The sequence below is a fragment of the Lycorma delicatula genome, chromosome 1 (genome assembly GCF_047948215.1).
Source record: "Lycorma delicatula isolate Av1 chromosome 1, ASM4794821v1, whole genome shotgun sequence".
In the NCBI taxonomy this organism is placed as follows: Eukaryota; Metazoa; Arthropoda; class Insecta; order Hemiptera; family Fulgoridae; genus Lycorma; species Lycorma delicatula.
The window spans coordinates 390,651,410-390,668,114 of NC_134455.1; the positions used below are offsets into that span (position 1 = coordinate 390,651,410).

Genomic DNA, 16,705 nt, shown 5'->3' on the forward strand with positions numbered 1-16,705 from the left:
TTTATTGATGTTAATAAGGTTATTATATGATGCAATCTGTTAGCCATTGAATTACTGTTCAATAAATAAATTAGTGGAAAAATAAAATAAATAACTAAATATTTGAAAACATTAATAAATTTTTCATTTTTTCAACTGTTCTCATTTTGTTACAGACTGACGCTTACTTTTGAACTATACCTCGTATTATACTGCTGAAGTCACTGTTTAGTAAAATAGCATAACTAAACATAACTTTTCAGAGTAAAATTAAATGACACTTGCTTTAGCCACTCAGAATTGCACACAACCTATTTTAGTTAAGAACTTTCTTAATTATTCTGTAAAGATCAACTCGTAAAAATTAAAAAATAATATTCTTTGAATCATTTTTAGTTTATAACAGAACAGTGAATGCATATAACACATGATAAATAACAATAACATCAGCAAATCATTACATGTTTATTTATTTCCCTTGGATTGGTGTTCTGTTTTCAATTTTTTCTTTTAATTCATTTACTGCTTCTCAACATAAAAATAAAAAAATAATGTAAATATGCTAATCCTTTATCCATCTCTGTACTGCCGCCAACCTCTTTCAACTTTGTATTCTCATTATTTTTACGTGATTTTTGTACAAAATACAAAAACTTTCTCTTTCTCTAAATTTTAATTCTATTCCTCAAAATTTTTAACATTTGACTGAGTTTCCAAACTTTTCCTGAAATTCAATTAGTTCCCATTTAGTATTCCTTTTGTTCTGTATTTCTATAAATTAACATACTATTTGGTAGAATCAAATGTTAACCTCATAGTGTAGTAACAACTCTATTTATAATAATTAATTATTCTTATCTGATGCTTTCCTTGATATGGTAAAAGTATGCTTTTTTAAAATTTAAGCGTACTTTTCTGAATTCTGCATACTTCTCACTGAATTATTTGGCAAATTTTAAATAATATGTACAACATGACAAATAAGGACCTTTTTAATACAAAAACAAAAATGAGTAAAATATTAAAAAAAACCATTCAGTAAATAAGAAATTTAAATATGCATTATTTTTCCATATAGTGACCAATCACTGCAACACATTTTTCATATTGTTCTATTAACTTTATTACTCTGTCTGAAAAATTTTCCCGTCAGTTATTTAGACCAACTATCTTTCATTTCCTTATCATTTTCAAACTTCTGCAAGCAGAAAAACAATGACTTGCAAACAGAGTAATAAAATTGTAGAACAATATGAAAAATGAGTTGCAGTGAATGGTCACTATATGGGAAAATAATACATACTTAAATTTCTTTAATTTACTGAATGGTTTTTTTATATTTTACTCATTTTTGTTTTTATATTAAAAAGGTCCTTATTTGTCATGTTTTACGTATTATTTAAAATTTGTAAAATAATTCATTGAGAAGTATGCAGAATTCAGAAAAGTATCCTTAAATTTTAAAAAAGCATACTCTTACCATATCAAGGAAAGAATCAGATAAGAATTATTACAAATAGCATTGTTTTTATTAGAGAAAAAGCTAATAAATTTCTAGGTGCAAGGTCAAAACTGGACAGTGGATATTCAAAGATTTGCCAGTAAAATTGTTTCAATTCTTGAAACTATGTTTCTATGCACAGAAACAAAATTTTTTGGGATAGCTTTCCACATACTGTTCTGAATAGCAAGAAAGTTTTTTTTTATGCATTTCACAACACAAATTGTCATCTTTATATATATATATAAATGAATGTTTGTTTGTCCAGTACGCGTTCCTATACCATTCATCTGATTACGATGGCTTTAGTGAGTTGTGTGCATGCCCATGAAGGTTTCTGAATTAGTTCAGACCCACTAGGTGGCAATTCTGTAAGGCATTCACAAAGCGTGAATGAAATGATCTTGAGTAACCAGCTCATTAAAATTAAAGAAATTGCAAGTGAACTTAACATCAGTTATGGTAGTGTGTTTGCAATTATTCACGATCAGCTTGATTACCGTAAGATGTGTGCACGACCTGCCACAACATCAACGTTTTGCATCTGCTCTTTCTTTTCTTCAACATTATTCCAGAGTTGGCCCACAGTTTTTGAAACAAATCATTACAGGGGATAAGAGAGCTGGGTGCTTCATTACACTCCTGAGTTTAAACGAGCATCACATGAATGGAGACAAAAATTCACCGCAGCCAAAAAAAGTGAAAACATCTCCACATGTTCAAAAGGTTATGCCGATAGTCTTTATCGATTCTGAGGGAGTTGTTTACAGTGAATTTATGCACCAAGGAGCAGCAATCAATGCCGAATCTTGTGAGACTTGAAAAAAATTGCATAAAATCATTAAAGAATTGAAAGATGGATGGGGTCATTTTTCTTCACGACCACGCTACTCCTCATTCAGTCTCATGTGACAAAGGAGTTACTGCAAAAATTCAAGTGGTAAGTGTGGTCTCATCCGCCTTACAGCCCTGACCTAGCAACCTGCGACTACCACCTGTTTGGTCCTCTCAAGTGAGACCTGGGAGGAGAGCAAATGATGATGAACTTAAGGGAGCGGTCCTTAGATGGTTGAAGAAAATTGGATGAAATTTTTATGAATGGAATTGAAAAACTTGCCACAGGGTATGAAAAGTGTTTAGAAAAACTTGGCGATTTTTTCGAAAAACTGATAAAAATATGTAGTTTTTGTTCAATAAAAAGAAAATTGTCTTATAAATATGTGTTTGTTTCACAGACGGGGTGTAACTTACTTTCTGATCGTTCCTCATATATTAGTTACATGAAAAGAGATATTTTTGCAAAAAATGGTGCTGGGGGTCGAGATATTTTGAAAAATTTTATTTCTAATCAGATTAGGTACATATTCAGAATATATGTTACTTACATGGAAAACTTCTGCAAAAAATGGTCCCACTAGATGGCGCTGGGGTTGAGATATTTGGAAAGATTGCATTTACGGTCTGAACTGCCTTATATTCAGAATATATATTAGTTACATGAAAATAAATATTTTTGCAAAAAATGGAGCTGCTAAATGGTGCTGGGGTTGAGATATTTGGAAAAAATTGTATTTATGGACCGATTTGGCTCATATTCAGAATAAGTATTAGTTAACGTGAAAAGAAAAATGTTTGCAAAAAACTTTCCAGCTAGCTGGCGCTGGTGTCAAGATATTTACGAAACAAACAAACAGACTTTCTTCTTCTGTATATGTAAAAGGCAATATTCATATATACATGAGGGGAAGAAGGGAGAAAAGGCAAAAGAACAAAGGGAACTAGGGAAAACAGAAAAAATTGAAAAGGGAAATAAGAAAAAAGTTAAACAGAGAAAAAGGGAAAAAGAAAAAGGGGGAAATAGGAATAAGAGGAAATTGGAAAAGGGGGAAAGGAAAAATGGAAAGGGGAAAGAGAAGAAGGAAGAAAGGATGTATGAAAAATGGTAAATGGTGAAAGGGGGAGATATGGAGAAGGGAAATAAGAAAATTTAGAAAAGGGAAAGGAGAACAGGGAATGGGAAAAGGGGATTAGGTAAAATGTTAAATTTTATGAACTCTGTAATGTTCAGTTTTTTAATGTTTCATCAAACTTTTGATTGTGTTCATTTAATCTATATACTTACTGAAATCTAGCAATAGTGAAGTATTGCCGGGTCTGCAAGTATATATATATATATATATATATATATATATAAATGTTTGTTTGACTCGTATGTGTTTCTATACCATTCATGCAATTGTGATCAATCTTTGGTGAGTTGTGCGCACACTGCAAGATTTCTGAATTATTTTGAATCCGCTATGTGGCGCTGGGATAGAGATATTTCAGAAAATTGTATTTATTGTCCATTTTGGCCCATTTTCAGAATATACGAGGGATAACTCTAAAGGAAAGACTGCTGAGAAATTTCTCTCCTTAAGGTTGGCAAAACTGTGTTGTTCATGGCCATGCTAGTTTTCAATAAAACAACATCCCTTTGTTTCACTCCAAAAACAGGAGCCATAAGCTTCCTTTCTGAATGTTTTGTTTAATCATTTTTGATCTTGCAGATAATAAATGATGTTACTGCATCTATTTCTGCTTCGTTTCAAACATTAGAGCAATACCCAAATCTAATCTTCAATCACAATGCGATTAAGCAGTCATCTACTTATATCAGCAGCGATGCAAAAATGTTTGAGTTGTAACCTAATTTTTGTTAAAAATGTCAACATTTTTGGCATTTACTTGGCACAATTTTTTATAACCTATTTTTTTCTGTTAATTTTTTTTATGTCACTAAACGCAAAACATTTTGATTCATTTGATAATCATAAAACTGTAAATCTGTTTGCAAATTTTTCGTCCTCTTCATCCTATAAATCACTTGTAATCACAAACAGAAGACATTCTTTGTCAAAAATACTCATTCCGCCTACTTGAAATAAACATAGTTTTCAAATAAATATGACCATTAAACAACAGTTAGTTTATAAACATCATAATTATCTGTATGAATTTTAGCAGTAATTTGTTTTCTGTTAAGAAATGAATTAATTACTGCTCAAACCTGACACTTCCTTGTTTTCGACACTCACTTTACTTATTAGTACTTATTTCACTTAAACTATGTGCAGCAAAACATGAATACGACTAGACTTTTCCTAACAACAGGTGACTACTGTTCAAATGAACATGCAATGTAAACACTATCTGTTTCCAAAAAATAAATCAATTGTAAAGTTGAAATGACCCTAACTTGAAAATAAGTTTTGTATTTAGTTCTACTAATTCAGATAGTACTCACTAATCCATCACAACATTATTCTTGTTTACATCTTTCAGAGTACTATCAAATGTGGATTGTTTTTAAGTATCTGATGAAAATATTATTCAACATCTTCAGATAACTTTAGTGCCTCTATATAGACCTTTAATGTATTCCTGCTGCTTAGCTTACTTCTTTTCCAAAATGCAGACTTCCATCCAAACCTGTGGTATCATTATACATAGGTTTCTTTATGTTTTTCTTCTAAGTTTTCCCTCATTTTTTTATGTCTACTTATATGTAACTATTTACTTTTCTACATCACTACATCTTTTGTTCACAGAATATTCCTCTACTAGTTTAGAATTTCTATTAATGTCATTTCTTAAAATGTCGATAGTTTTCTACTTCATTGCTTTTGAATTTATCTATCCATCAGTTATAATGCATCTCTTATTGTGTGGAGTAAAATAAGAATACAATTAATAATAAAATAGCAAAAACTTTGTACAGAAAAGTGATAAAGATGTAAGCAAGAGTTATGGCTTTACTAAGTACTTAAGCCACTGAAAAGCAAACAAATATTAACCAAAAGAAGAAATTCTGAGAAGTCCCAAGTGGACTTCTGAAACTGATACGCATAAATTGTGATACAGATTAAGAATAAACAAATAAAAAATTATGATACATCAATAACAGAACGTACGTTGCTTTAGCTTCAACTGGTAAACTGTTGATTTTAAAATTTGTCTCCTCAAATTCATAAACACATACAGAACCATCGCTGAAGCATAAGGCTAACAAATTAGGTACTCCAGGATTCCAACAAAGTCCACAAATTTGAACTTCTGGATTAGATGAACGTACTACATGTCTCACTTGAACATTCTAAAAATAAACAAATAAAACAGTTTATTAAACTGGAATATAAACTACTATTTTTTTTAATATCTACATAGTGGAAACATAGTTTATTTTGTGGATTTACATAATACAGCAGATAAATAGAATAAAAACAATTGTCTAAAAATATTCTAAATTATTTGATATAAAATAATTTAAAGTACAAATTTTTTATAATAAGTTATATGAGGGGTACAGGGGTCTTGCTTTCCTGCTTTCCGAGCATTCATTATTCTCATCTACTCAGTTACAAGGTTCACAGTTACGAGAGAAAATTAAGTTGCACGTCGCACATGACCTTGGCCATAAGACTAGGTACAGTATAGCTGAACCAACTTCCTTGAATTAGGAGAAAGTGACAACAAAAAGACTTTGCTGCTTTTAAGAGCAGTTTCACGAATTTCGAAAGCATTAAGGTTTTAAAAATGTCAAAATTCTGGTAGAAGCTGTTAGTGGCGACGTTGAAGCCAGTGAAACTTATCCTGTGGAATTTACGACGGTGAGTACAGTCCTAAACAAGTTTTTAACATCAACGAAACCAGTTTATACTGGAAAAGAACGCTGTCAAGAACATACATATCGATAAAAGAAAAAGAAGCACCAGGTTTCAAATCATCAAATGATTGTGTGACTGTTCTTGTAGGCGGAAATGCAAACGGTGACAAAAAACATAAGCCTCTTATTGTTTACAGGAGTGAAAATCTTTGAACATTAAAGAATGTCTGTAAAAGTTCACTCCCAATTGTATGGAAGTCACGATGGAAAGCATGGATCACAAAAGAAATTTTTGGTAATTGGTTTATTGATTATTTTGTACCTGAAGTAAAAAAATATTGAGAAAGAAAAGTTACAATTTAAGGCCCTCCTTGTTGTGGATAACGCTTCAGCCCAATACCATTGATAAAATTTGTGCAACCATGTAAAAAAACCACTTTTTTGCTACCTCATACAACACCCATAATGCAACCTATGGACCAAGGCGTAATAAGCAAAGCGAAAGCTTATTACTTACGCTACACGTTCCAAAAAACTAATTAATGAAAGACACAGAAAATGAAAATATCACGAAACAATTTTGGAAAGAATATCCTTCATCGCATTGAACCGATCGGTAAAGCTTGTAAGGATATTTTCATTAAGCTAATGAACAGCTCTAAGAAGAAATTATGTCCAGATGTTGTTACAGACATTGAGGAATTAATGAAAATGCATTACAAAATGAAACCGCAAATCTAGCACATGATGCAGGATTTAGTGAAATAAACAAAAATGATATTGGGGAACTGCTTGAATCATATGCAGTACTGCTACCAAATGAAGATTTGGCCAGTATGAAGCTGTGTGATTCCAATGGAGATGATGTCATAGAGAAAATTTCATCAGTCGCTTCTAAAGAATCAGAACATGTTGATAAGGAATTACATGAGGTTAACAGGAAAATAGATGAAGTTTTGAAATATTTTGTAACAACGATCCAGACCAAGACCGTTCTGGTAAAGTGAAACGCCAAGTGAATGATGTAATAGTATGTTAGTATGCTGTGCTTAAGGACAAAGAAATAACAGGAAAAAATAAATAGATAATAAAAATAAGTTTTTTTTTCTATTAATTTAAAAATTATGAACTGTACGCAAATCTTACGACTGATTTTATTAATATACTGTACGGTACTGTACTGTTGTTAAATTAAGAATATATGCTTTGTAAGATACAAAAAATTACATGTTTTAAGATTTACTTTGTTGTTTTATTTTATTGTAAGTAGTGTATACTAAGTAATTTTGTTCACTTATGATGTACAGCATAACTTAGTCATTATTAAAAATTTAGACATACTGTATAAGGTTCATTTCCATATCTGCATACTTTACTACCATAATTAATTAACTAGCAATTTTTCATCGAGGCACTTTCCCTAAAAATTTTTAATCCTTGTTTAAAGTTGTTTCACTTTAAGTGGTAATGTTGCAGAACCAATTATCCTCGGATAATGAGGACCCCCTGTGTTAATTCTCAGTTCAAAATAAATAAATAAATATATATATATATAAAAATACATATATATATATATATATACATAATCAAAAATTGAACTAGAACAACAAATATAATTTATGGCATAAATGACAAAATACTTAATTTACTACTCGATTTTAATAAATTTTCTTTCATTTAATATTTTATTAGTTGTAACTAATTTTAATATTAATAATAATTTACACAGTGTTTTTTTTTTTTTTTTACTAACTATACTTCTAGTTTCTTTTCAGATTTATTTAAATGATCAGTTGATTGATCATTGGAAGCTACGATACTGATACTGCTTCTATTAATTTTATATGGTTTTATCATAAAAAAAAAATAAAAACTTCGTTTTAAATTTAACTACATTTTTCTCAAATTCTGTCTGATGTAATACATTAATATGTATTTACCTATGAAAAATTTCTCTTGGTGACCACAGATAGAGCACACACATAATTCATTAATATGCATCATAAATTATAATATCAAATTGTTAATTTAGACAATAAGACCAATTATTTTCTTTTTCGAGACTGCAATGGATAACCTCCTCGATTCCCTACTATACCTAGCACAGGATGCTTGTTTGTTTTACTCAGTTTTAACAATTCCATTTTCAGAAATAATTTGTATTATGTATCAGGTTGTCTATTACAGTTTCAATTATTTCAATTAAAAATTGTCTCAGATATGGCAAGTATTGGAGGGTTTCAGAAGGTTCAAGCTACAACTTTACAGCAGAGTCCTCTGATTAAAATGAAGAAAAATCCATGCAAACCCTGGTCTAGTTTTCAAAAATTCTTCATTTTTGGTTTCAAACAAAGAATGATCTGATACTTCGCTTAAAATGAATGCAATTTATAAGGCTAAATTTATGATTTTGGAAATAAAAAATTGATCTCAATATTATATTAGGGTCGTTCAAAAATTAGAAGTAAGCGGCAATATTGGGAAAATATTTAATAGAATAAACTGAAATTGTCTAGCACTCAAGTTGGCACAACTGACAGAAAATATCAGCTGTTTGAAAAGGATCTCCATTACTATAACCTCTTTTGTTTATTTCATTATGTCAGATCCACTTGAAATATATAACCATGAAAGAACAGCATGCTGTGATAACATTATTATTTCCTCAAGAAGTAAAACCGGCAAGATTTACTAGTGAATGTTTAAACATCAAAACAATATAGTAAAAAGGATATTAACCGTGAAAAATTTTGTTAAGTGGATCGAACAGTTTTAATCAGGCAAAATACATATCACCAATGTTCATAGCAGCTTAAGACCGGTAGAAGTTTTGACCGACACTTTACAAAATTGCATTAATAATTTTATTCGCCAAGACAGACATATAAAAATTTGAAAACTGCTGAAATTAATAGTGTCAAGTATCAGTACTGTCCATTCCATTTTCTTTGATAAGCTGAATTATCATAAAAAAATCATATTAAAGTCGGGTTCCAAGGCACTCGATTCAAAATCATAGGCATCTAAACTCACATTTGTATGGAACTTAAACTGGTTTCTGACAGAAGGCGATGTGAGAATTGTATAACATCATTTAGTTTAATGTTTCAAACATCCAAAATAATTTAATGATAAGAAGTGAATAGAACAAATAGTAGGTGAAACCAGTTCAGTTACAAAAAGAAAACAGATACCAGTGAGGTTAATCTGTCCCTTGGATCAATTCTAAAAAGCAAGCTCAAAAACAATGAAGATCATATTACTGACACTAATACCAAATGACTTTTGTGTAGCTGGAGAATGCATTTGATGAAATAAAATGTACAAAAGTAAAATAAAATAAAGTATTTAAGATTTTAAGAAAATTTAGATTTAAAATACAGAAGTCATTTATAATCTGCAAAAAATAAGGTAGTAATTCTAAGAGTAGAAGAACGAAGAAAGGCAAGGCTCAGAAACGAATAAAAGGCAGTAATCTATTCCTATTGTTTTTTCAACTTGTATGTCTAACATGAAGGAAAAATCTGAGAGTAACTCTGTTTTCTCAAGAAAAGGTTAAAATGTTAGGATTCTGTTCTTTTGGCGGAAACTAAAGATAAATTAGAAAAAATTCTGAATGACATGGGTTTATAACTAACACAAATTTATATTAAAAATAAACAACAGTAAAACATAAATATTAATGTAAGGATACACAATATATAAGAATGAGAGAACTTTATTTAGAAACCAAAATTACAAGAGATGAAGAAAAGCTAATCGGTACAAGCAATAAGAGGTTCATACAGAAAAGAGGACTGATAGAATCAGAAATAGATCAAAGATTTATAAAGAAATTCTTCAAAATTATTGCGGGGAGTGCAGCACTTTACGGTAGCAAAAATATGAAAATTAGAAAAGAATAGAAAAGAAAAGAACATAGACCTTAAATACAATGTTACAAGAGGATATAAAAATAAAGTTGGCCAATAAAATTTGACATGAAGGCATCTCTTAAGATGGATAGGAAAGAAGAGAACGTTTTCTGGCAGAATTTTGAGAAAAAGTGTACTTCATTAGCTGACCATATATAAAGATGGTTAAAATAAGTTAATTTGAAGGATACGTAGGAGGTAAAAAAGATAGAGGAAGGCAAAGATGTGAAAATATATGAAACAAATAGTCGAGGATGAAGTTGCAGTAAACACTCTCCCTACAAATATGCTTTTAAAATATATTACCGATTTTATATAAAACGGTGCTATTGAGGCTTTGCTGAAAACAGAATACCAACATATAAAGTCACAAAGTTTTTTGTATAAACTGAACAGAAATCCTTTAACTACGAATTATATAACAACCCTGAAATCCCAGTTTATTAAACGTGGATTACACATAAATAAGAAAAAAGGTAGGCACCATTTTATACTTATCAGATGAATGAAGAAGTCTCATAAGCCGATACAAACTTCCTAGCTCATGCTGCTTTTTCTATATGTATAAAGGTGCCACAAGCATTGTAAACAAGACCTTCAATAGAATTACGAATGATATATTCAAAGAAACAAGTATTAGTTTCGTACTCATAGGGAAAAGAGAACAGAACAGAAGCAGCTTTTAAAATACATTTTTTTTTTTCTAAACTGGGACTCTATATTAATTACAAGCACTTATATCTTGAGGTTTATTTTAACCAATCATGCACGTAAAAGTAATTATCCTTACATTAAGGCATCTCAATAAGATATTGAGGACACATGGATTAAGTCAAGCAAATGGATTGTCAAGATGTAAAAATTATATTTTCTTAATGAGTAGTCTGTTAATTTTCAAGAAGTTTTTACAATATCTAATTAAATATAAACACAGTTATTAAAGATTTTACAAGAACCAGCTCATTAAACCATTTCTAATTTTATTCTTACTACATACCCTTCAACTTTCAGGTTGCTGCTCTCAGAGAGTTTCCACGCATTATGATACCATCAAGTTATTAAGGGATTTCATTTAGGTTTCATACAAGACTAACACTATTCAATAATAAAATGACTATTTTTACACAACAAAAAGATTATCATAAAAAAAAAAATAAGTAAATAAATACCCTAACAACCTGCAATACAACAATACAAACTGAAACAATAAATACCTTTATTTTTACTTTACCTGACTAAAGAAAGATTCCACCATATAAATACGAATAACTTGACAGCCATTAACTTTAAATACAACAGCTAAAAATGAATTATCACAGCTGACACTCAAATGAGTGGGTTGAGATGGAAGAGAGAATTCTCTATGAGGAAATTCAGTTACTTCATTGTGACTTTTACCAAGGTTTTCTTGTATTTCCACTATTTTATCAATTTGTAACACTAAAACAAATAAAAAAGTAAAACAATAATAACATATTAAGATTTTCTATTTTAGTTAATTTTGAAAAACCCAAAAACGATAAAAAAGGATTATGAAAAAAATTAAGTTACTAATTTATAAATTTACTTGCTTTGCCTCATGCTCATGTGGTAGTCGTCAAGGTTATAAGAAATTCCCCAATTTTTTCAGATAGTGTTTTTATTCTTCCTTTAGTACATGCAAATCTGAAGTTCAAATACCCTAATGAACTCTAATATCCCTAATTTGTTTCCCTAATGAACCCTAATATCAAGTTAGGGTTCAAGAACCCTAACTTGATATTAAACTGCTAAATACCACGGGCACACATGTTCTTGAAGAGTGATGTTCAAGTGAAGAAGGAAGTAATACATATAAACAAAAATTTTAACAAGAGTGTTAACATGTACTTTTTAATAAGTACTGTTGAAAAATATTTTCTCATCTAGAGCAAAATGTTAAGCAAGTGTGGTATGCAACCTGTTAATGGTTGGAAAAAGACTGCAACCGGCTCAAATCTCAAAGTTGCCTGTCTGTGCTATAGCCTCAAAATTTTAGAGCACCTGGACACACAAGATTATAAAGAAAGAAAAATTTTTATTTCAAAATAATTCTTTATACTTACAAAGCATTTATTCTGAATACTTTGTAAATTCAGCAAAAGTTATTCTTTAGAAAAATTTTATGTTATAAATATTTCATATTTTATAAATGTAATCCTAGCATCTACAAAAATTTACTATAAGAATATACTTGTAGTTGTCAACTACGAAAAATTCCAACTTTTATTTTTTTAATTTCTTGGTATTTGAACTTGCCAAAAATTTATATTTTTTTAATATATGGGTCAGCTATCGACATAAAGACTAAGTATTAAAAAATTGACAGCATGTGTTAAGAAATAAAATATATGCAGTTTTAAAAGGAATAAGGGGTTAATACATTTAAACAGTACATACAGATCAAGAGGGAGCTCTGTTGAACAGTACACTTCATGGATTACACATCTAGTTGTCAGATATATAAGGCTACACTAATTTTGAAGTAGGTTTCAAGAAGTTATAAAGATTTTAAGGATTTAAGAGTGCGATTAAATGGAGCCAACTACTATAAGTTGCTGGGCTTTATAAGACAGACAACTTTCAGAAACAGTTTAATACTGAAATAAAACGCAAAGGGATGATTAGGGTAAGATACACTGAAATCTCACTATAACAGCATAGAGAATGACAGTTTTTGCCGCTAAAACAAGATTCCCATTGAGAAAATTAAACACAAACTTAAAAAATCTATGCAATATTGATCCTTACTCAGATTTAGATTTTTAATGTAAAGTCACTCAAAAAATTTGTATTACGCAAATAAAATCTGAATGTACAGAGAAGAAACACATCCTTAAGAATGAAGACACCAGCTTTTGAATAATCCTAGCACCTTTAAAAATGTAGTTTTAAGCAAAGTATTGCGGTACGCAACACATTATTATGCAAGAACATTATGAAAATACAATATTCACAAAAAATGAAAAAAATAAATATTTACTTAACATACACATTATCTATCCAGATATATCTGCAAATTAAAGTAATTTTATTAATTACTGACACTACCAGAAAAACTTTACGGCAAACTTAGAATAGCAAACATTTTTAACTAGTTGTTTTGATTTGTAATTATAGAACTTCAATTTTATTTTCAATATTTATGATTTCCTGCTATAAAACCTATGTGATAGCATCGGAAAGCACGGAAATAGTATTATGAATATTTTATATGCTACAATCAAATTATTTTATTTGATTGCAGCAGTATCTTTGTTTCAGTATCAAAATCTAATCTCCTTCCTATCTCACCTTGTCGCCAAAAGATGCTGATGTAGCTATACAGTTGTCTGCCCCCCTACATAAAGAACCAAACCTGTTTCCTTAAGAAACTGTAGAATAGATTAAGTATTGTTCATTTCTCAACAAGGCCAGTATATAAAATTAATTTTTTACGGTTATATTTTCTCATGCTTTTCTAGGCTCAGTGCATTATCTGTAAATTAAACTTTTTGGGAGTGAGTCTTCGATAAGTATACATTTTTTTTCAATAGTAATATTTTTAACATTTTATAACACTGGTTCATCGATTGCAGAATATTTGTAATACTAGCCGAGAAGGCGATTTTAATTTTTTTTTTTAGTCCAGTAATATTAACATGTTTCTGTCTGTAGGAACATTTTATATCAACTTTGTCTAACGTGCTCAAATTCTGGAGAAGAAATTTTTTGGAGTTAATCTCATTAAAAGGTTCAATAATTTTTTCCTCTATTTCTGTACCATGCCTACAGACAAACTAGGTCAATTAAATTTTTTCCAGACATTGACTTGTTTAACATTCCTTCCTAACTTGCAAATTACATTAATTTGTTTGACCAAAAACAAACTTTCTCGTTCAGAAGACAATTTTAAAAAATGTTAATTTAATAACTAATGAAAATAAAAGCTACAAACAGCAACTCTGAGAAAATTAAAAAATAGAGAAGGCTAACATGGAGATACAAAGAGTCTCTTAGTATGTAAGAGTTACATAGAACGTAATTTAAACACGACTCAAAAATTACATTTTATATTTTTTTATTCAGATGTATGTTAGATGATGAAGTGAATAAGAGAATTAGTATGCTTAAAATTTCTTGTGAATGACAGATCAGAATCCATCAACCAATAATATTAACTGCAGAATACCACACTCCTAACACAGAATACAGGGAAGGCTATCTTTATGGAGTAATAAATCTAAAATTTGTTTTACATTAGTGAGGTCATTTCAAGCAGGAATTGAAACATAACAGAATACAACATTTAAATTAATTTGTATATTTTTACAAGCTATTTTATTGAAGACATACATCAACAAATGGGATAATTACCCGAATAACACTCTCGAAGTTAGTAAACAAATCCTGATAATATGACAGCGGCTTCTTTTATTTTGTAACAAAATGTTTGATACTTTTATTAATGTATCATTATATCTAACCTTCCTAAGAACAAAAGTAACTAGAAAAATAACCACCTAATTTTTTTTTGTGGGCGAAAAACGCCTGTGCGTTATCATCGCCCGGAATTTTCTTTAATAAAAAGGAAAAATAATAAAACTAAATAATGTTTAAAACTAATATAAATTATATAATTAAAATTTAAAACTAAGTTAAATAGGTGAAATAAAACTCATAACTAATATCGCAGACGGAGTCTTTAAAATATAAAAACTAAAATAATAGAAAATGGAAACTATATAAAACTTAATTAATTCCGTCAGGGAGTGCAAAAGGCTCCCTACTCGGATAATAAAATTAAAGACATAGAACCAAAAAAATCAAAATTGAAAGCAAGGGAAAAAATTGACAAAAACTCTTCTAGCATAAAAAATATTTATGGCAATATTAAACTTTTGCAGTTACCTGTACTACGCAAAAACAGAAACATTCGGTTCAAAGTTTCATTATCATTGCACAAGATACCACGAATGTTTCTGGGTAGATCAAATTAACAATGCAACGCCGCAAAACATATGCAGTCTATGAGAATGTGACACACAGTCATGTGGCAATTGCATCGTGTGCATATGGGTGCTTGTCCTCCTGACATTAGGTACTTGTGTGTGATACTCGTATGTCCTATCCGCAATCGGCAGAGGATTACTTCTTCATGTAGAGTTTTTCTGCAAAAGGAATCCCGCGGTAACAAAATTTTTAATCTATAGAGTTTATTATCGACGGTAATCGTACAGTCACTTTGTCACCTTGCTCTCAGTGATTGTTTTACACAATTAATAAAATCAGAGGTAGTAACTCGGGTCGTGAAAGGAAGTTGAATACACGCTTCTTTGGCAGCATAATCTGCTTGTTCATTACCTGGAATCCCTACGTGGGTAGGGACCCAGCAAAAACTTACTTCTGTGTTGCAATTATTCAACTCTGTGATTGCATTGTAAATTTCAATGACGACAGGATGTTTGCAATAAAAGTTTTCTAACGCCTGGAGAAGACTACATGAGTCACTGCAAATAAGAATAATTCTACATTTAAGGTTAATGATATTTAGAGCCTTATTTATAGCGCGTACTTCAGCAGTGAACACACACTCGTAATATCGGGTAGGCCAAACATATAAGTTCTTTCATTGACAACAAAAGCACAACCAACGGTATCGTCTTGTTTCGATCACTGCCTCTGGGTTCATCTTGGTGAGGACACACTGGAACATTTGCCAGAAAATAATAGGTAGTGTTGATTGTTTATTGTATGTTGTAAGATCAAAAGTAAAATTTACAAGGTTTATTCTCCACAGAGGATATGAGCACAGGTATGATGGAAAGAACGACGAGTGTCAACACTTATATGCTGCAGCAGACGTCGGGTACGGACACCTACAGGTGCAGTACAGCGTGGACGGTCCTCACACTTTCTTAAATTAATAATTCTAAGAACTGATCAAAAGCCGGGTGATTTGGCTGTCCTTTGAGACGGGCAAAATAAGATAACAAAAGCTGGTCTCGTCTATCCCAAAGTGATGGCTCACTACAGTCTACAAGTAAGCTTGCGTCAGGGCTTGATCTAAATGCACCTGTGGCAAGCCGAAGAAAAGCATGATGTACACCTTCCAGCATTTTAAGCACAGTTTGAAGAGCTGAAGAGTAGGCGACACAACCATAATCTAAACGGGAACGAACAAGGGAATAGTAAAAACGTAACGTACATACATGACCGATCGGCTCCCCAATTGGTGTTACTAAGGACCCGCATCATATCTAAAAGTTTGGAACATTTTGTCCTTAATTCCTTTATATGTTTGACCCAAATAAAACAGCTATCAAAAATCAAACCTAGAAACTTGACGTAAGGAGAGATAGCAACAAGCTCTCTGTTCAGAAAAACTTGCGAAATAGAAGGGTTTCGTAGCCAAGAAAAGACTACACATTTCGTTTTGTCGGATGAAAATGTGAAACCAGTAGTCCTGGACCAAGCCTCAAGGCGAAATATAGTGTTCTGTAGTAGTCGCTCTGCTGTGGCGTTGAACGGCTCGCAATGTAAATAACAAAACCGTCAACAAATAGAGAACATGAGACAGGAGCCTGTACACAATTGGTAATACTGTTTATGTCCACAGAAAATAAGGTGGCACTTAATAAATACACTACCTTGAGGTACTCCATTCTC

The 16,705-nt window shown here is 30.8% G+C and overlaps 2 protein-coding genes across 2 annotated transcripts in view; both read right to left on the bottom strand.

Moving 5' to 3' along the window:
- LOC142317994 (uncharacterized) overlaps nt 1–16,705 on the bottom strand; it is a 483,222-nt gene that overhangs the window by 106,886 nt on the left and 359,631 nt on the right. The gene's annotated exons all lie outside the window — the stretch shown is intronic.
- Nucleotides 1–16,705, bottom strand: part of LOC142317995 (nuclear pore complex protein Nup214-like) — a 60,598-nt gene that overhangs the window by 17,533 nt on the left and 26,360 nt on the right. Inside the window, exons 4-5 of the mRNA XM_075354529.1 lie at nt 11,271–11,479; nt 5,434–5,615 (exon numbers count right to left, since the gene is read on the bottom strand). Of these exons, the coding sequence (XP_075210644.1) occupies nt 5,434–5,615; nt 11,271–11,479 (391 nt within the window). The remainder of the gene's footprint in view (nt 1–5,433; nt 5,616–11,270; nt 11,480–16,705) is intronic.